The sequence below is a fragment of the Pleurodeles waltl genome, chromosome 3_2 (assembly GCF_031143425.1).
Source record: "Pleurodeles waltl isolate 20211129_DDA chromosome 3_2, aPleWal1.hap1.20221129, whole genome shotgun sequence".
Classification (NCBI taxonomy): Eukaryota; Metazoa; Chordata; class Amphibia; order Caudata; family Salamandridae; genus Pleurodeles; species Pleurodeles waltl.
In genome coordinates, this window is record NC_090441.1 from 3,980,553 (window position 1) to 4,001,423 (window position 20,871).

The 20,871-nt window shown below is 45.9% G+C and overlaps 2 protein-coding genes across 12 annotated transcripts in view; one reads left to right on the forward strand and one right to left on the reverse strand.

The window, feature by feature from the left end:
- Positions 1 to 3,817, reverse strand: part of MYO19 (myosin XIX) — a 270,205-nt gene extending 266,388 nt beyond the window's left edge. For 2 of the 4 annotated variants that reach the window (XR_011201978.1, XM_069226540.1), the window contains exon 1: positions 3,674 to 3,817. Coding sequence is in view for 1 of the 4 variants with exons in the window: in XM_069226540.1 (XP_069082641.1) it covers positions 3,674 to 3,736 (63 nt within the window). In the remaining 3 variants the exon portion in view is untranslated. The remainder of the gene's footprint in view (positions 1 to 3,673) is intronic. The other 2 variants (XM_069226541.1, XM_069226542.1) reach the window with 2 other exon arrangements.
- Positions 3,818 to 4,255: 438 nt separating this feature from the next.
- Positions 4,256 to 20,871, forward strand: part of PIGW (phosphatidylinositol glycan anchor biosynthesis class W) — a 76,992-nt gene continuing 60,376 nt past the window's right edge. For 3 of the 8 annotated variants that reach the window (XM_069226548.1, XM_069226551.1, XM_069226546.1), the window contains exon 1: positions 4,256 to 4,370. Coding sequence is in view for 1 of the 8 variants with exons in the window: in XM_069226545.1 (XP_069082646.1) it covers positions 4,701 to 4,765 (65 nt within the window). In the remaining 7 variants the exon portion in view is untranslated. Of the gene's footprint in view, positions 4,371 to 4,489; positions 4,766 to 20,871 lie in introns of those variants that run through there. The other 5 variants (XR_011201980.1, XR_011201979.1, XM_069226549.1 and 2 more) reach the window with 3 other exon arrangements.

A 20,871-nucleotide genomic window follows, 5' to 3' on the forward strand; every position in this document is an offset into this window, starting at 1 on the left:
GTCTGGTGGGTGCCTCCATGTTCTTTGCAGAGGGGCCCTCTCCAGTTTTGTTACGCCACTGATTGCTCCAGTAGTTCCCGGCACTGAACACAACTATTTTGTGTGCCAGTATACTCCTTGCGGAACAGCAGAATGCGATCACTCACAGTAAAGCCAGCCGATAGATAGAGAAATAGAATATTAATAAAAACAAAATGTCTTGGTCAACGCCAGCCCTAATTTTGGACCCAGTTCTTAAAGAAAGTCACAAAAGTGCACCCATACTATATGTCTTTGAATTAGTGGCTTTCATGAATTCACAAGAACTTACAGAAGTAGACAACATAATCGTACACCTACAAGATATCTGTGAACTGTATTTTAGCACAAGCACTTATGCATGTTAGATTGTCTCATGCGAAAATCTATTGAGTGTTTACAAGTTTACATTGACTCCAACCACTTTTGTTCCCCAATCCTGGAAGAACTTCTGCTTTTGCATTATCAGGAGTAAATTTCCAACCTTTCTCAGTATGGGGCAAGATTCGAGAACAGCTAGTGAACATCCTTAAAACATGAAAGTTAGTAGGCTTGCAAACTCAAAGGCATTCCAGCCCTGGAACTATTGCTTACTGTTTCCTCAGAGCCCCAGTAAGTAGATCTGCGGAAAGGTAGCAAAATACAGAAATTGCTATAGTAGGGATTTAAATTGCAAGTATTCAAGCCCTACTATAGTATTTACCCTGGCATCATCAGTGAGGCTATTATTAGTGTTCTTACAGAATGAGATTGCTGCCATAATTTGTCGCCGCACTACAGAGCACCAGAGGGTCAAGTAGACTTTTTACAGGACAAGTAGATTTAAGAAGAAACCTACCCCCCGGACAAGTATATATTTTATTAAATTCCACACCCCTGGGCATAGAAATGGGTACCAAACACAAATATGCTGGAACTGAGGTGCACAGACGTCTCTGTGAAGTTTCCAGAAAGACTGCAAATATAAAGCAGCATTTGGTCTTAATTTGTCTAAAGGACACATTAAAGCTTGAAAATCTAATTCATGATAAAACATTTTAGACAGTAGCTATGTTACTCGATATACTTTGTTAAGTAAGATAAATCAAAAAACATAATGTAATATACTTTGTAATACTAGTCTTGTTCTATAACACTTGTGTGTATCTTAATTGTTATAATTCACAGTTGGCGTTACATTGGTCTTTGGTGGCACCATAAAATGCCACAACAGGTATTAAACTTTATTCTTATGCTGTAATATATGAGTCACACTACTCTGTTTCTGCAAACATCATGTTTTGTTCCGCCACAATAAGCTTTGCACTGTTCCCCTATTTCACAATAGGCGGTTACACATCACTCTGGCGCATTACCTCCTGACTACGTCGAACTGCCGTGTAAATGAAATGTTTTCATTTGTTGCAACAATGGGCCTTAAGCTACTGTGCTAATGATGTGGTACACTTTGATCCAAAGTCACAACCAGAGGTCAAAGTGAGTAGATCTATTTGTCACATTGTTCCCATCTTGTCCAATCTTGCAAAAACATTCTCCTTACTTACACACACAAATATATATATATATATATATATATATATATATATATATATATATACACACATATTCCTGAAACGTTAATGCCAATCTTGAGGTCCCTCTGCTTGAGAGGAAAAGGAAGGTGTCTGCTGTACTGTGAAGCCAAGAGAAGGGCATACAAGTAAAGAGAACATAAGCCTTCTCCCTAGGAAGCCTGCTGCCTGAAAGAAATGCATGTGTGCACTTCGTTAATCAGTAAATCTAAAGGCAGCTTGTGAGCCAGTGTATGGTTTTAACTGATGGAGTCATTTGAGTCTTCATAGTAACAAAGATATACCCTTTTTGAGGCGCAATGGAAGGGTCTCATCAGCTGAGTTCTGGGGTGATTGTTTCTAATGAAAAGTTGTGCTCTAGATACAATCCGATTGTGCATTACTAAAATATATTTTGAAAACACTTGTTTTAGCTTAAACAATAATATCTATTTGCACATTTTGCAACATTCTAGCTTATACTGTGTGTAATGCAATGCTAAAACAATGACTGGCATATTCACAGTGCTTTTATTCGAGATTGAGACCTTCCAGCATTAAAAAAAGACGTCATTATTACTCACTTCGGCAACCAGGGTTTAATTCTGTGACTAGTTGGTTCAGTGCTGGAATGAAGGGGCAACCAGCCAGTTACCAACTCTCTTATGGAACCAGATTTGGGATCCGTCTGGCCCCCGGTGTAATATGAACTTGTCTATAGATCATTTGTAACACAAGGAGCCACGTTGTCTGCTTTCTGTTTGGAGCAGCAATGGGCAGGAGGAGAGGGAGCTTTTTAATTATCACTTCCAGCTGGGTCAAAAACATAGGCCAAATTTAAAAAGCCATCAGCTCTCCTTTTGTTCAGGTATAATCGTGAATGTGAGCTTTGTGGAGCCGAGACGCTAATACAAAGGAGGGGAAACAAAGGCTCACAATCTATCACTTCATAAGAATTTAAGAGAAACTAACATTTAGAAGTTGGTTTTTGACTTTGTTCAACTCCCTTATGTAAGAGATATGCATATGTAATGGTTTAACTTGCACTTACTAATTTATTTAATTTAATGTAATTATTTTATAGTGCTACTCATCCCAATGTAGGGTTTCTGACTGCTTTACATTACATGCATATATTATACATTGACAATAAATCATACAACTGTTCAAATCAATGTGCAGGATATTTCATAAGGCAATGAGAGCTTCAAGGTGTATGAGTCACACATCGTCTTACATGTAGGTTTTCTATGTTAAGAATTCATAAGTGGGATAAATACAAAGTGAGGATTTAGAAAGTAACACGGTGTTGGGGTTGTCTGTAGTAATAAGACCTTATCACTACCTAAAAAAACTTTTGATAGCAGCCTTATAATAATAGTATGAGAAAAAACTGTAAAGGTCTGAACCCATGACTTTCAGTTTGCATGCAGATCTCTAATACCGGCTGAATATGCTATATTAGAAGGACTGCAATCTATGAACTGAAAATAACAAAATGAGCTGTGTGTCATAAGCAGTAACCCACTTACGTAACTACATTAATCTGCAAGTTACACATTGTGCTGAACATGAGGTACATTAACCATCTATGCTACTCTGCATCACAATTTCGTCTTCACAAAAAACACAGACCTCACCTGCAAGATCTTTAACATCAGAGTTATCTTACCATTATTAATGTTCCCTGAGAATGACTGGGCACACAAACTCTCAGCAATAGATGTCTTTAACCCATTTTATATTTTAAAATGCATCCTTTACAAACAATTAAGCCACAACAGATTTGATGTCACGTTTCTCTTTGTTGCCAATTTTTTTGCAGCAGAGTTTTAGTTATAAATAAGTGCAAAAGTTGAGTGTGGGACTGCTTTTCATGACTCCGACACCTTTTTTTGCCACGACTTGACCCTCTAGCTTTAGATTAAGGAATACAGTTTTCCAATTCTAACACCGGGCTGGTTACACAGACATCTACAGTGATCGCATTAACCAATTGAGGCTGCTTGCTGGTTTGAGTTATATGATGCTGACAGGAGATGTAGGAATACAGGCACTGAGTTTCCTCTGGCGCGACAGAAAAATAACGAAAAGGTCTCCGTTACCCGTGGCTCAATCAGGTGGGCACGCCGTCCGTTTTTCGTTACTGTCCCGGGTCGCTCCTCCATGGCCAACAACACCGTTCTGTGCCCTATTGCCTTCTCCTGTGCCAAGGACGAGGACAAACCGTTGAAGCCTCTGCCCGCCACTAGCATGTGCCACATACAAACATGGAAAAGAGATTAAAAGAACCGCAGCTTGGACGCCATCTTGCAATGGTGCATATTACGTTCTATTGGGCAGATTGACCTAGTATTTCAAATATACTGAAATGATTTGCAGCGGAAAGTCACACAGGATCTAAAATGATTAATCTGCATTAAAAGGTAATAGGAAATTATGTAATTAGTTATTAAAATCAAATATGGAATTACCCCGAAACACTGCTGAAATGACTCGCATTTGCAACCCTTAATCTCAAATCACACTGTAGATCTGTTTCATCATAGACACAATGTTTATCTTTTCGGACCGTGCATTCAATTGAAGAAGGATGTTGACTTTACGGAGTTTTCCGACAAGCCCCTATGAAACAAACGTGTGTGTCCTTCCTTTGTGTTTATGTCCATTATTACCTGCCAGAGCGTTTCTCCACTGATTGGCTGGTACTTTCTGGGGAATGTGCCGGAAGGGAGAGTTTGGGAAATGTTGAGTCAACGCTGCGCTTGGATGGGCAGAACCTGTAAACTGTTACAGACTATGGTGAGAAATTCCAGGATAAATTCGGTGTGAGGGCTTGAGGGGGGAGGGAGGATGCATTAAGCCGTTGGCATGAGCAGGGAAGCAGTGCACAGCCCGAATTAAAGGGGAAAATTGCACAGCCAGCAGGACTGAGAGGAGCATCGCAGTCCAGGGAATTTCCTCCTAAATGGGCAGAAACAAGAGAACTCTCCATGCAGCCAGATCTTGGAAGGCAGCCGGGGGGTGGCAGTACCTGTGGGGGCTGGACGGTTGCACTTCCTTGGTGTTGCGGGTGTGGAACAGTGGACACAGATGGGAGACAGCCGCAGATGAGGCGTACCAGGCAACGAAATGCAGCTCTGGAAAAGTATTAAACTACATCTTGAGGGACCAAAAAAAGAAGCACTTCGGAATAAGTAAGGAGGGTAGGGAGTGAGAATAGCCGCCACGATAAGAAGCCAAATAAAATGGCTCTTGATAGCTGCTGGTTAGAGGTCGGCAAGGTTCGAGACACATTTCGTGCTCTGCTTTTGTCCTGTGGTTCCTGGCGAACCAAAAATACAGCGGATCCCTCATCCTAGGTACTGCTGTCCTACTCCCCCCTCCTTTGCCTAAAGCCGTTGCTAAACGAAGGTCGACTGAGCGCATACAATCTCAAAAGCTTTGGCAAAACCAATAGGTCTGGCTTTAATGTGACGAAGCATCTGCACACTGATAGTTACAGAAGCTGTTTACATAAGTTGCACGCACAAATGTGTATGACAGGAAAGCCAGCCCTATTGGCTTTGCCAGCGCTGTGAGGAAAGGAGCAGGGAGCGGCCCAACGAACAAATGCTATTTTGCCTAGAGTGCTAGCATTCCTTGCTTTAGTCCTGAGTATATTCCTTGTATGTCTGTATACTTCCTGCTTGCAGAGTTTGTCTTGAAAAAAGAGATGTTACGAACATGGATCCGCATTACGAGTTTGGCGGAAGGGATTACTCCATCCCAAAAATGACGGATATCCGGTCTGCTGTATTACAGGTTCCATTATATCCTACGTCACTTTTGGGACTGAGTAATTCCCTCTGCCAAACTCGTAATGAGGCCCATAGTTTGCATAACAAACGTGGCTCCTTCTGTCCCTTAAGGAACCAAATGTAACACAGAGGTTTGTTTAATGAAATCCCTAATGGTCTCTGCAAGGGTCCTGCTGTTAAGGCTTGGTGTAGTAGGGGCAACATTAGAGTGATATATACAGTGGTCGAAGTGGGCAGAATATGAGAGGCACGATGTGCCTGTACTTTTATGAAACATGTTCCCCTATTTTTTGTAAAAAGACAGCCATTCCGGAACGGTTAATGCCGACAGTTTAAATGCCTCAGCTCCGACAGTTTAAATACCTCAGCTGAAGTGTCATTCAGTAAGTCTCCTGTGTGGTGAAACCAAAGCAGAGCAGACAGCCAAAGAAGCTTTCCTTCCAGGATGCCTGCTTGCCTGAAACCAATGCCAATGTGAGCTACAAATTAATCTGCAAATGCAAAGCTGCTTTGGAGTCAGTTCTGGCTTTAATTGACCTAATCACTGGAAGCTTTGTGATGACAAAGATTTATTCTTTTTGAGTGTTAGTGCAAAGAGTTAACAACTGGGCTGTGAAGTGTGTGTGCTTTTAATTGTAAATGTATTAATATCGCACTTTCTACACCAGGAGGTGTTGAAGGGACAATAATGTAAAACAAGCATTTGCAATGCATTGGGTCTCGCGTTTGCTCGAGTTGAACAAGTTACCTACCTTCGGTAACAAATTATCTGGTAGAGACTTTATCTAGCTGCAGATTCCTTACCTTAGAATTCTCTGACGTCAGCTTCGAATCTGGAAATGTTTCTGCTGATCAGTACCCTGTGCGTGCCGTCTGGTGGCGTCATTCGGATCTGCGTGCGTTGTCTGGCTCCCCGTGGCGTAGTTGGAGCCATCTATGACGTCACAGTTGTCTATATAGATGCCACCTCGGAGCGTGTACGTCAGTTCTTTTTCCACACTTTCCACGCCAGAAGCGCAGAGACATGGTAGAACCAACAGAATTAATTTTTTTCACTTGATTGTTTGAAGAAAAAGACATGCCCTTAAGAAAGGTAAAAATACCAAAACATATATATCTATATATCAGCAGAGCAGGGAGGCTTGGGTGGGTGTAAGGAATCTGCAGCTAGATAGTCTCTACCCGATAATTAGTTACAGAAGGTAAGTAACTTGTTCATCTGATAGAGACTTGTAGCTGCAGATTCCTTACCTTAGAATAGATACCCAAGCTATAACTCCTGGTGGTGGGTCTTGAGGATATATTTCACACCAGGAAGTCCTGCAGGACTGAGCGGGCAAAATTCCCTTCTTTCCTCACCTGGCTCTCCAAGCAATAGTGTCTAGCAAACATGTGCAACGAAGCCCACGTTACCGCTTGGCAGATGTCAAGTACCGGCACACCTCGAGCTAATGCAGTGGTAGCAGCTTTTGCTTTGGTAGAGTGAGCCCTCAAGCCCTCTGGAGGCTGCTTTTTGGCCAAAGTGTGTTAAGTCTTTATACAGAGAACGACCCAGCGCGAAATGGATCATTTCTGTACTGCCCGACCCTTCTTTGTGCCAGCTATTCCACAAAGAGTTGGTCGTCTACCCGAAATGCTTTTGTGCGGTCAAGGTAGAACAATAACGCTCTTTTTGGGTCCAGCCGATGGAGACGCTCCCCTTCCTTAGGGGGCGTGGTGGCGCAAAGAAGGTGGACAGGGTGATATTTTGACCCAGATGGAAAGGGGACACCACCTTGGGGAGGAAAGACGCACAAGTTCTGAGGACTACCTTATCAGGATATATTGTGAGAGACGATGGTTTCAATGATAAAGCCTACAGCTCACTCACTCTCCTGGCAGATGTAATTGCCACCAAAAAGGCTGTTTTGATAGTGAGCAGCCGGAGAGGAACGTTATGTAAGGGCTCAAAAGGAGCACACTTTAGGAAAGTAAGAACAAGATTAAGATCCCACTGGGGCATGAGAAAAGGCACAGGTGGAAACATATGTACAAGCCCTTTTAAAAATCTTTGTACGATGGGAGACTTGAACAAAGATGGTTGGTCGGGCAAGGGTAGACAAGCCGATAAGTCAGCAAGATAGCCCTTGAGGGTCCCTAAGGAGGAACCCTGTTGGGTGAGAGATAGAATACACAAAAGGACATTAGATAGATAAGGGAGAGGATCAATCGACCTCTCTGTACAATATGAAACAAAACGTTTCCACCGGAAGGCGTAAATAGACCTAGTAGAAGGACGCTTGACTGCCAGAATGACATCACAGACTTCAGGAGGGAGGTCATAAACCATCAACTGTTGCCGCTCAACCTCCACGCATGAAGCCGTAAGTTGACAGGTTCGGGTGGAGAATCTTCCCCTGCTGCTGGGACAGAAGATCCTCCAGAAGAGGCAACCTGATAGGAGGACTGATGCTCATTTTGAGAAGCTCAAAAATACCAGACGCTCCGTGCCCAGTCCGGAGCCACTAGGATTACTTGGGCCCGGTTGTTCTTGATTTTCTTGAGAACTATGGGAAGAAAGGCATACAGGTGGCCTGAACTCCACTCGCAACGAAAAGCATCGCCTAGCGATAGCCCCCTTGGAAACTCCAACACGCAAAACTGCTGACATTGGGCGTTCTCTACGGAGGCGAACAGATCTAACCAAGGCTCTCCCCACTGCTAAAAGAGTCCTTGAGCCACCTCTGGATGGAGATACCATTCGTGATTCGCCAAGCATCGTCTGCTGATCTCGTCTGCCCCAACGTTCAGAGAACCTGCCAGGTGTTGAACCACCAGGGTTATGCCCTGGTGTTCCAGCCATGTCCAGAGACGCTTATCCTCTTGACAAAGGGTCCATGACCCCACACCGCCCTGCTTGTTGCAGTACCACATTGCAGTGGTGTTGTCCGTGAACACCTGCACTACCTTCCATTTCACAACAGGAAGAAATGCCTTTAATGTTAGTCGGATCGACCGAAGCTCCAACAAGTTGATATGGAGCACGAATTCCACCAGAGACCCCTGATCTCCACCTCTCCCAGATGGCTGCCCCATCCCAGAAGTGACACATCTGTCACTACTGTGAGATCTGGTTGGGGAAGGGAGAGGAGTCTGCATTTGACCAATCGCAGTTCACTAACCACCACTGCAGATCCTTAGCAATCCCCTCCGAGATCTGAACCACGTCGGTAAGATTTCCCTGATGCTGTGCCCATTGGAACTTCAGGTCCCACTGCAGAGCCCTCATGTGCCATCTGGCTTGCTTGACTAACAGGATGCAGGAAGCCATGAGTCCCAACAACCTCAGTCTGTCTCACCAAAATCCAGGATAGAAGCCGAAACATCGGTATCATAACCTGAATATCCTGGACTTGCTGCTCGGGAGGATAGGCCCGAAACTGCACTGTGTCCAGAACAACTCTGATGAAAGTGAGCTTCTGAGGGGAAGTCAGGTGTGACTTCGGCGCATTGATTGTGAACCCCAGCGAATGCAGGAGGTTCACCGTCGTCTGGAGAAGGGTGACGAGAGCCTGGGGTGTGGGAGGCTTCCATCAGCCCTTCTTTTGTTGGAGGAATAGAGGGAGGCACAGACTGGAAGGAGAGGGAATAGCCTTTTCATATAACCTGAAAGACCCATTTGTCAGTTGTGATAGGATGCCAGTGAGGGAGATGAAATTGAATCCTCCCTCCAACTGGATGGACACGGTCCTGCAGAACCACACTAGGAGGGCTTGGGTGGAGTGGAGGGGGACTGTGTGGTGGCCGACCGCTGGCCAGACCCTCTGGGTCTGATGGTACCATGACCACGTCCTCTCCCGGGATAGTGTGAAATCTGAGGATGGTGGCTGAGTTGTGGCTGGTGTGGTACCATGCCCCTTCTGAAGCCTCGAAAGGGGCGGAAGACAGACTGCTGTTGAGCTGGCACTGAGAGGCCGAAGGATCTGGCTGTAACTTGAGAATCCTTAAACCTCTGAAGCGCGGAGTCTGTCTTCTCACCAAAAAAGGCGAGAGCCATCAGAGAGCATGTCCATCAAACTTGACTGGACATCCCCTGAAAAGCCAGTTGAACGTAGCCAGGCGTGGCAACATAGGGCCATTGTCGATGCAATCACTCTACCCAGCGAGTCGGTCGTGTCCAATCCACACCTGATAGTAAACTTGGCTGCATCTCTCCCATCCTTGACAGCCTGGGTGAGAGTGTCCCGTACGCCCCCCGGGACCTGGGCCAGCACCTGTGCCACCGTATCCGATAAAGTATGGGAGAAAGGGCCCAATAGGCAATAGGTGTTTACTGACCTCCATGCCAGGCTAGAGGAAGAAAACATTTTCTTTCCAAGCTGATCCAGCCTCTTGGATTCCCTATCCGGGGGAGCGGAAGGGAAGGCACCACGGGAAGTAGAGGCTTGGACCACCAAACTCTCCAGGGTGGGGTGTTGGGTAAGGAAACTAGGGTCGCTTGGTGCGGGTCTATGACGGTGGCCGACTGTCCTATTCACAGGAGCACCTGTGCTGGGTTTGAACCATGTTCCCAGAAGGATGTCCGTTAGGGCCTCATTGAAGGGCAACATCGGCTCTGATGTAGTCACCCCCGGCCAAAGCACCTCTGTCAGGAGATTCGTCCTGATTGGCACCGTGGGCAAGTCTAGGTCCAAGACCTCAGCTGCCTTACACACCACCATAGCATAAGACGCTCCCTCCTCCGTAGCCCCATTAGGAGGAGAGAGCATGCCAGTATCTGGAGACTTGTCCAGTCCACTGGCCTCCCCTAGATCCTTGTACCAGTCCTGTTCCATGTTCCAGGTCAAACTCTAAAGGGTCCTCAGACCCCTCCAACTCCTCTCCTGTGCCTGGCTGTTCAGAAGTAAGGCTCAGGCAAAGATCCAGGCCTAATTGGCGCCGTCGGAGACGGCATTGTACGATGACGCTCTGGCTCCGGATCATCCGAAATGAGGATGGGGCTACCACCGGTGGGCGTCAGTGGTAAAGGAAGCATCTATGTTGGACCCGGCAGCGGAGAACGTCGATTATGAGGGACAGGTGCCGGTCCGGTTCCGGTATGGGATCCTTGGGTCCCCAATGGTGCCGAGGCTGAAGCCGCCCACTTCGAACCCAAAGGGGCCCCTGCTGACCCCACGGGGCTGAAGACCCACCGAGGGCGCAGCCCGCTCAAAAAACAAGGTGCATGGTCTCGTAAAATTCCTTTTATTTGAGTGGGGGTCGCTCCGGTCCCCGGAAAAGGGGGAGACACGGAGTCGACCCTGCCAACGGCTCCGGAACCGTGCTCAGAACGTCGACGTTCCCTAGACGCCTCGTCGGCCAACGTGCATGGCGAAGTCAGCTTGGACTTCTTCTTGTGTCTCTTACCCGAGTGATCGGATGACCTCGAATGCGAGGAAGAGGACTTGGGGCTCCGGGAGCGGTGCCGCGACCACCTCCTACTGCAGGACTGTGACCTCCTCGGAGTCGCGCCAACTGAAGACGGCTGTCAGGCTGCAACAAGTTTGAGGGATCTCTCCCGCAAGGCCTTCGGAGCCATGGCCAGACAGTCGGAACACGGAGTGGAGTCGTGATCCTTCTGTAAACACCAGAGACACACTCGGTGTGGATCTGTTACCAACATGGTGCGATAACATGTACCACACAGTTTTGATCCAGTCTTTCTAGAAGACATACTTCAAACAAGCAAGATCGAAAAACCTCGACGTCTGTCGAAGAAAGGGCTCTATCTAGATCTGCCCTTAACTAGCACAGAAGGAAAATAACTGACGTAGACGTGCCGAGGTGACGTCTATATAGACAACCGTGATGTCGTAGATGGCTCCAACGACGCAGACGATGCCATGCGGAACCTGACAACGCCACCCGATGGCGCTCACAGGGTACTGCTCAGCAGAAAAATTCGGGATTCGAAACTGACGCCAACAGAATTCTAAGGTAAGGAATCTGCAGCTAGAAGTTTCTATCAGATAGAGCTGTTAGCATTGTAAATTCCTAACTGGACTTTTCTTGCCACATAAATTTGAAAATAAAAAGTATAACAGTCAACAGAAGCAAGCCGATTCAAAGCACCACAGCCGGTATGAGCATGATCCCGAAATACATACACAAAAGGAAAAAGAAGATCACTTGCAGTCAAACATATCTGCAAGGGTGCAATTATCCATGTAACTGGGGCGGTCCCCAAAGCGGTAACAAAACAGCCCCAAGAAGGGACAAACATAAAGCATTTACCAATGTCATCAAAGGATTTTTGAAAGGCAAGCCCACGAACGAGTGAAAGCAATGGGCGTGAGGTGGGCATGGTTAAAAGCCCAAATAGATACCAATGTGTCGGAAAAAGAGCACTTGTGCACTGCTATGCTCAACCTAAAAACTGCATTGCATAAACTCTAGAAAACAGTCTATTTTATACTGTGTGTAATGCAAGTTTAAAATATTGAATTACATATTTGCAGTGCTTTTTGTCACAGGCTATGACCTCGTAACACTAAAAATACACAACACTTTTCTCCATTGCAACAACCAAGATTTAATTCTGTGGTTTTCTGGTTATACACATGCCTCTGCAGTGCATTAACAAATAGCAGTTTCATAATGTACTATAGTGCATTTCCCAATGAGCAACAATATTTTTATTTATTTTTCATTTAAGCTGCAAGTTATTTTACATGTAGCTACTTGATGGTGAAATAATTAAAAAAACAGATTTTTAATTTTTTTTTAGCGACACCTTTGACCCCCACCCCCATGCTCACTGACTCATACAGCATCTCAATTTCCATACTTTTATGAATGCAATTCAATCACTGGTTATATAGTAGTACTAGAGTGAAGTTGGCTGTGACTATCTTTGTGGAGCTCTCGGGATGTGGTAGTCCAAATGTACATACAATACGGTGTGTTGCCAGATCCATAGGAGTCTTGACTGAGGGAGGACTGAGATGGGCCCAAAGCACTATCATTGCGCTTTTTATCACAGGCCACATCCTGCAGCAGTTCCCTGCCCGCATTTACCTCCAGCTTTCATTCTATGTCCCCCAGCCTACACCAAGGGCAGAGGTGGACCCAAAGGGCTATCACTTTGCTTTTTTAGCACAGACCTCATCCTGCAGTGCGGGACATGCTCAGGTGTGCACCTGGGCAAAGACGGGCCGTCTTCGCCCAGAACAGACAGGGCTGGACCCCCCCCTTCCATCCTCATTTAACCCCTTCACTGCCAGGCCTTTTTTTGGCTGTTTGGGGCAGTTTGCACTTAGGCCCTCATAACTTTTTGTCCACATAAGCTACCCACGCCAAATTTGCGTCCTTTTTTCCAACATCCTAGGGATTCTAGAGGTACCCAGAGTTTGTGGGTTCCCCTGGAGGACACCAAGAAATTAGCCAAAAGACAGCAAACATTTTGTTGTTGTGTTTTTTTTTTTTTTTTTATGGGGAAAAGGGGCTGCAGAAGAAGGCTTGTGGTTTTCTCCCATGAAAATGGCACCAACAAAGGGTTTTCATTGATTAAAATCACCATCTTCCCAGCTTTCAGGAACATGCAGACTTGAATCAGAAAAATACATTTTTCAACACAATTTTTGCATTTTACTGCTTCTTACACCATTTTTACTATATTGTGTGCTTTTAGCCTCCTTCCAGTTAGTGACAGAAATGGGTGTGAAACCAATGCTGGATCCCAGAAAGCTAAACACGTCTGAGAAGTAGACCAAATTCTGAATTCAGCAAGGGGTCATTTGTGTAGATCCTACAGAAAATATCAGCTGAAACCCCCCAAAAAAATAGTGAAATTGAGGTGAAAAAAACAGCCATTTTTTTCCCCACGTTTTACTCTGTAACGTTTTCCTGCATGTCAGATTTTGGAAAGCAATATACCGTTATATCTGCTGGACTCTTCTGGTAGCGGGGATACATAGGGCTTGTAGGTTCATCAATAAACCTAGGTACCCAGAACCAATAAATGAGCTGCACTTTGCAATGGGTTTTCATTGTATACCGGGTATATAGCAATTCATTTGCTGAAATATAAAGAATGAAAAATAGGAATCAAGGAAACCTTTGTATTTGGGCACAAGATAAGGTGTTGAGAAGCAGTGGTTATTTGCACATCTCTGAATTCTGGGGTCCCCATATTAGCATGTGAATTACAGTGCATTTCTCGAATAGACGTCTTTTTTTTACACACGGTCTTACATTTGGAAGTACAAAATGTAGAGAAAGACTAAGGGCCATAACACTTGTTTTGCTATTCTGTGTTCCTCCAACTCTCCTGATAAAAATGGTACCTCACTTGTGTGGGTAGACCTAGTGCCTGCAACAGGAAACGCAACATTGACACATAACATTTTTACATTGAAATCTGACTTTTTTTGCAAAGTGCCTAGAAGTGGATTTTGGCTTCTAGCTCAGCTGGTACCTAGGGAAACCTACCAAACCTGTGCATTTTTTAAAACTAGACACCTAGGGGAGTTCAGGATGGGGTGACTTGTAGAGCTCTATTACCCAGAATCCTTTGCAGACCTCAAATGTTCCCCCAAAAAACACTTATTCCTCACATTTCGGTGACAGAAAGTTCTGGAATCTGAGAGGAGCCACACATTTCCTTCCACTCAGCGTTCCCCCAAGTCTACCGATAAAAATGGTACCTCACTTGTGTGGGTAGGTCTGGTGCCCGCAAAAGGAAATGCCCCAAAACACCCTGTTTTTGCAGGGGGGGGGGGGACCAGCGTTTTTGGTCCTGGGCTCAGCAGCCATATAGAGAAACCTTCTAAACCCAGACATTTCTGAAAACTAGACACCAGAGGGAGTCCAGGGAGGTGTGACTTGCGTGGATCCCCCAGTTTTTTTTTTTTTCCACATTTTTTCTTACATTTCTGTGTGGGATCACCTCAGCGGGACAAATTTCCTCCCACTCAAGGTTCCCCCTCAGTCTTCCGGTAAAAATGATACCTCACTTGTGTAGGTGGGCCAAGTGCCTGTGACGGGGAAGAGCCAAAAAAATTTCGAAATTGAGGGGGAACCAAAGTGGGTCGAAAAGGGCAGTTTGAAAAAAAAAAAATTTTAGGCTGACAAGTGGGTCAGAATTTGTATTGGAATACATGAGACAATGCTGGGTGGTAGGAATTTTGTGGATTCCTGATGATTCCAGAAGGTTCTATCACAAAAATGTGGGAAAAATTTCCATTAAAGTTGGAGGTTTGCGGGGCATTGTTGGGATAGAAAATGATGCAGGGTGCTTGTGAAGCACACCACCCTGGACTCACCCAGATGTTTAGTTTTCAGATGTGTCTAGGTCTTGTGGATTTTTCTACATGGCAGCATCCCATAGTCCAAAAAGTGCAGCCGTCATCATTTCAGGTGGGACAATTTTGAGAGTTAGACAAGCTCTCATGGCCCAAATGTAAAACCAAAGCCCAAAATAATCAAATGTCCTCTTGCTTGCCGTGGGATAACCTGTTTTAGTGTGCAGGGGAGAGCTTAAAGACTGTTACCCCCTTCAGTTGGGGTTGGGGCATAACCATGCCCATACTGGTTGGTAGCCACCACCCCACTTTTTTTTTTTTTTTTTAAATTCCCTGGCATCTAGTAGGCTTTCTGTCCCACCCTCCCACCCCTTTAGGGAGTGGATCGGGAGTGTAGGAAGTTGGCTCCGTATATACTATCTCAAAGTGAGAGAAAGTATGCACAGAGTCCAAGGGGTCCCCTTAGAGGTAGATAGTGGCAAAATTAGATAATTCTAATGTTCTATTTTGTGGAAGTGGTTGAGCAGTAGGCTTACCAGAGTGTAGTGTTAATCATTTGTTGTACACACACAGGCAATAAATGAGAACACACACTCAAAGACTTAACTCCAGGCCAATAGGTTTTTATATAGAAAAATATATTTTCTTTATTTTTAGAAACACAAGATTCAAATTTTAGGCAAGTACATAAGTTGTAAGGTACTTCATACAGGTAAGTATAGAACTTTGATTTAAAACAGTAGTACACACAGTTTTGGTTAACACGGCAAATAGCTATTTTAAAAGTGAACACTGTGCAAAAATCAGCAGTTCCTGAGGGAGGTAAGTATTGGTTAGTTTTTCAAGTAAGTAAAGCACTTACAGGTACAGTGTCCTGGGCATAGGCAGCCCACTGTTGGGGGTTCAAGGCAATCCCAAAGCCACAGCACCAGCAACACAGCCGGTCAGGTGCAGAGGTCAAAGGAGGGCCCAAATAACATAGGCGCCTATGGAGAACAGGGGTGCTCCGGTTTCAGTCTGCTAGCAGGTAAGTACCTGCGTCCTCGGGGAGCAGACCAGCGGGGTTTTGTAGAGCACTGGGGGGACGCACACAAAAACACCGTCCGTGGCACAGGGGCGTCTGGGTGCAGTGTGCAAAGTAGGTGTCGGGGTTGCTGTAGAAAACAATAGAGGGACCTGGGGGTCACTCTGGTGGTGCAGGCAGGGCACAGGGGGGGCTTCTCAGGCCAGCCACCGACTGGGCTAGGATGAGGACCAGCTGCTGGTCACTCCTGCACTGGTAGGTGGTTCCTCTCGGTCCTGGCGGTTGCGGGTGCAGTGCTTGGTCCAGGTGTCGGGTTCCTTTGTTACCAGGCAGGGGATCCTCTGGATCTTCTCTGCACGCGTCGCTGTGGGGGTGCAGGGAGGTCGACTCAGGGTGCCCACATCGTTGGAGTCGCCTGGGGGTCCTCTCTGCGGTGTTGGTTGTCTTGAACTCGAGCCGGGGGCGTCGGGTGCAGAGTGTGAAGACTCATGCTTACGGCGCTAAGTCAGTTGTTGTCTCCGTCGTCTCTGCTGGGCTTTCAGGTCAGCAGTCCTTCTTCTTCTTTCTTCAGGTTGCAGGAATCTGATTTCCAGGGTTCAGGGTCGCCCCTAAATTCTCAATTTAGGGGTGTGTTTAGGTCTGGGGGCAGTAGCCAATGGCTACTGTCCTGGAGGGTGGCTACACCCTCTTTGTGCCCCCTCCCTGAGGAGAGGGGGGGCACATCCCTATTCCAAGATGGAGGATTTCTTAAGGCAGGGGTTACCTCAGCTCAGGACACCTCAGGGGCTGTCCTGACTAGTGGGTGACTCCTCCTTGTTTTTATTATTCTCTCCTCCGGACTTGCTGCCAGAAGTGTGGGCTGTGTCCGGAGGGGCGGGCATCTCCACTAGCTGGGATTCCCTGGGGCGCTATAACAGGCATGAGCCTTTGAAGCTCACCGCCAGGTGTTACAGTTCCTGCAGGTGAGTGAGAAGCACTTCCACCCAGTGCAGGCTTTGTTCCTGGCCGCAGAATGACAAAGGCACTCAACCCATGTGGCCAGAAACCCGTCTGGTTGTAGTAGTCTGGCAAAAACTGGTCAGCCTAACACTGGTGTTTGGACTGGTATGCAGGGGGCATCTCTATACTACATCCTTGGGGGCAGAAACGGCCTAAAATAAATTTGCCCCGCAGGGGAATGACCCTTGCTTAAGGGGTCGCTCCCCTTGCGTGAAATTGATGCAAAAAAATAAAAATCCCTGGTGTCTAGTGGGTAAGCAATTCCCCTTCCACCCCTGCCCAGGGGAGGGAGGTGCCAGGCCCTCGGGGGGAGCGCTAGCGCTCTCCCCGAGGGCCCATAGCAGGACGACCGTGGCCAAGACCGGCTCGTCCTGGGCTCCCGAGGGGTTAAAGGTACTGTTATTTTTCACCATTTGTATTTGGGGACTTTCTAGGCGATTCCCAGTTTCCTGCTATAGGGAAACAAAAAGCTATTTCCCCAGCGTTTACACCTGGAAACACCCTGGATGTTTTTGTTGCAGTGGGGGTGGTCAGTTAAGAGATTGCAATGGCAGGACAGCGGTGTCTTTATCCTCCCCACCTGCTCTGTGTATCCTGCAATCATCCTGTGATGCAACCATGGCTGATGAGGGCACTGACTTAATCATGCTAGTTGAGACTTGGTGCCCAAACACCTCGATCTGCCCCATCAGCCATGTTGTTACAGGAGCTGTTCAGCCTACTGTCTTTTCTGAGGGGACACGATCCCAAGTTGAAACATCTTCTAGCGAGAGCAAAGGGAGGAAACAAGTGGGGGAGAGGAAGAGAGTAGAGGGGAAGCCAAGCCCAGTCAGCAGTGTTTCGGATCCATAACGCTATTACAAAGTTCATAATCTGGTCTTAATAGCAACAACTTAAACCAAGCAGAGGAGAAAACTTCAGATCTAGCCGAGGAGATCCCTAAGTGTGTGCTAACGTCAGTTACAGACACTTTCAGGCTGATTCTGGCCCCCTGTGAGCAAATAGATGAAGCGCTGACAAATCAGAACCTCCCCTTTGAAGAACTTCATTCGGCTGGACTACCTTCTCCTGGCCCTGTGCCCCCTCACCTAACTGTGGAGCCATCAACCCTGTCATACTCATTGTCACAGGCAGCTAAAACCATCACTGGGCTGGTCAACCAGTCAAACGCAGTTATGAAGTAATCCCTGATGAAAGTGCTTGGCCCACAAGGAAGTTCAGATGGGAAAGAGGGGGCTTCAGAGCAAACCAAATAATTCTGTGACTAATGACCTATAGTTCTGGATGTTTGCAAGAGCTGCTGCACTTGAAGCAACCCCACATAACTTCTATCCCAAGCCACCTCCTTTATCCTGATCTTAAGTCATTCGGCCACTGATGCAAGATACATGGGAGGATCACAATGAACTGGTGAATACAGTGGGGCATTGGGTCATTAGAAAGCTGGGTGGTCCAGTGTTTTTATATTTCACAGCCAAATTAACCTGCCGTAGAGAGTTTCATGGGAAGAAATACCTGGAAGCCTAATAATTGATTTAACGTCATTAATTTTATGGACAGAGTGGTGACCAAAGATATCCTGACCAGGCGCAGTTTCACAGAACCTATCTCCTCGACAGTCGAAGCACGTCCGCTAGACTTCTTTTATAGGGGAATAAGCAGAACGTCATCCGTCCCGACGAACTATCTTCATCATCATGTCACAGTTTCAAACAGATTCTTACCTCTCTCTTATCCAGATCGGATAGATTGACTCTCTGCCGAAGTTACCACCTCCAGGCAAACTTATCCAGATGTTGGCCTGGGGATGGTAAGGTTTGTAGCAGCTCCAGCAAGTCTTTTCTCCTCTAGTGATTGCAATAACATGGGCAATGGTTACGATTCAGATATTTTCACCAGGATAGCCTCTTAGAATGTGACTGGCCTGGCAAACAAGCTGAATAACTTAAATTGACTTACATTTATTGCGTGGTACACAGTTCTTTGTCTATAAGAGACTTGGCTAACTGACACTGTTTGTCAACCGCTTTGCAGCCTGTTTTACTTTGGTGGTCCCAGGCTCTAAGGTAGGGCAAAGGGAGGTCTTATCACTTTCAATTCCCATGTGCTACCGGCCCAAGTTACATGGATGAGCTTTGTGTTCTGTTAATTACCAACTTACCTTGCTACAGCATCAAACTAAGTAGTTGTTATTGATAAACATGTATAACAATGTTTTCGATTCAAGCAATGTCTAAATGGCCAGATCATTGTGCGAGGACATTGATAGCTTCCTCTTATATTGCTTAGAAAGCTATGTGATTGTGTTTCTGAGGGATTTTAATATGAAGCACTCTTTTCAGCCAAGTCGTGCAGGCTTTTAGATGATGTTGAAGACTCTATTATCCTTTCACTAACAGCCTGATTGGTGATGAACTTAATCTGGTGCTGATGAAATACAATTTAGTATTTGCTTTTGATTCCTTGAGCACTGACCTAGTCATTTCCCCCACTTTTATTGGGAGGGGCAGCCACAGCCTAATTTACTTTCTTTTATTTTCAGTGAATTTATTAGACCGGGTAGAGGACTATACCTTATCAGACTCTCCCCCTCCCCCCCCCTCCTCCTCCTTAGTGACCATATGCTCCTGGCTTTATCAATTTGTGACACTTTCTTTGCTAAGAGGCAGCTAAAGGTCAACCCTTTAACACTGCTTCACTCCAAGAATAATGGGATGATTATGAGCTGGACAAAGGTGAACAATGCTCCTATTCCTAAATGCTCTGCTGATCTCAACACTCCCTGACTTCTTGACCTCTCTAGATGATAATGCTAACTCTGGGGGAGGGTTTAAGCTATATGGGTCATTTGAGAGAATCTGTGGCACAGCACGTGCCCTGCTCATAATCCAGAACACATCCAGCAGTCGGAAGCAACTCAAATGGTTTGATGCCAGCTGCACTATGGCACATAATCCGCTGGTGTCAGTGCTCAAAGATGTCCCTAAGAATCGGAGCTTGTCCACAGTTGCAGGATTGTGTATAGAAATGCTTTGAGCCCGGAAGAAAGCCATTAGTGAGGAAGCTTGCCACTTTCTAGTATAGGCCAGCGATTTAAAGGATAGCAAAGCCTTCTATACGATGGTGAATCAGAACTACTTTGAGAAAGCCCAGGAAACTGGTCTCGATATATAGATTTCTCCGGATAATTTTTTTCTTTTCACACCTTATCCCTGGGGAGGGATCAGCCTCTATAGATGCTGACTTAATTCCGACGCTTGTATCTTGAGACCAGTCTTCCTTGTTTTTCCCCCTCTGCTTTTTCCATCCTTTGGTTTGGAGATTGAAATGAGTGAGGTAATAGCAGCATAGATAAAGAAAATACACTGTTCCAGTTAAAGAAGGAGAGGGTACTCAAGGGGGATCTTAATCTTTAGGAGCAGAAGCCTCACACACCCGTGAGGGTGTCATGCTTCATCATCGGCATTGCTCCTCGTCAGACTGGCGCTGCAATATCTGACGGGCACCACCCCAAGTGGGGGGGGCTCTTTGCCGGAGATCTTAATTGATGAAGATGCCACGACCCTACATAAGAGTGTGGAGAAAGGAGATCAGACGAAAAGGGTTAAGATTGACTCTCTAAACCCGAAGAGAATAATCCATTTATTAGTCAGCACGGGAATCAGAGGCCAAGATTAAAAAAAAAGGTTATAATCGAGAGAGTGAAACAGAGGCAATGCTCAATCACTCTATCATAGAAAAGAAAAAGAACCGAGGGTGGAGAGTTTCTAAGCTAACCCTCGTCGGGGTCAACATGTTTCGCGTCGCTAGTGGCCCATAAGGGTCCGGTGACGCTTCTACAGGACCAGTTAACTATATGTATCTCCTATTCAAAAAATCACGTGGATAAATACACACTAAAATAGTCAGTACAAGCGTATCCAATCACTTACACTAGTATTGAGAGGAACATTTAGTCCTGTCTGTCGCCCTGTAAAAAAAGGTTAAAACAGGTAAAGGTTCAATGAGTGTACTCATAGTGACAACCTCATTAACATGAAAACGGGGAAGGGGGTGTCAGATAAAAAGTGGAGCACAGTGATAGTGAGGCACATGACTGTGCAAGTGCATGCACACAGATGAGGGCAAGCTTACCATCCCCATTTTAGGAACGAGCTACATGGGATAATATGGACCAATCGTCAGGAGTGAGATTAATCTGAGGTAAAAGAGCAAAAAAC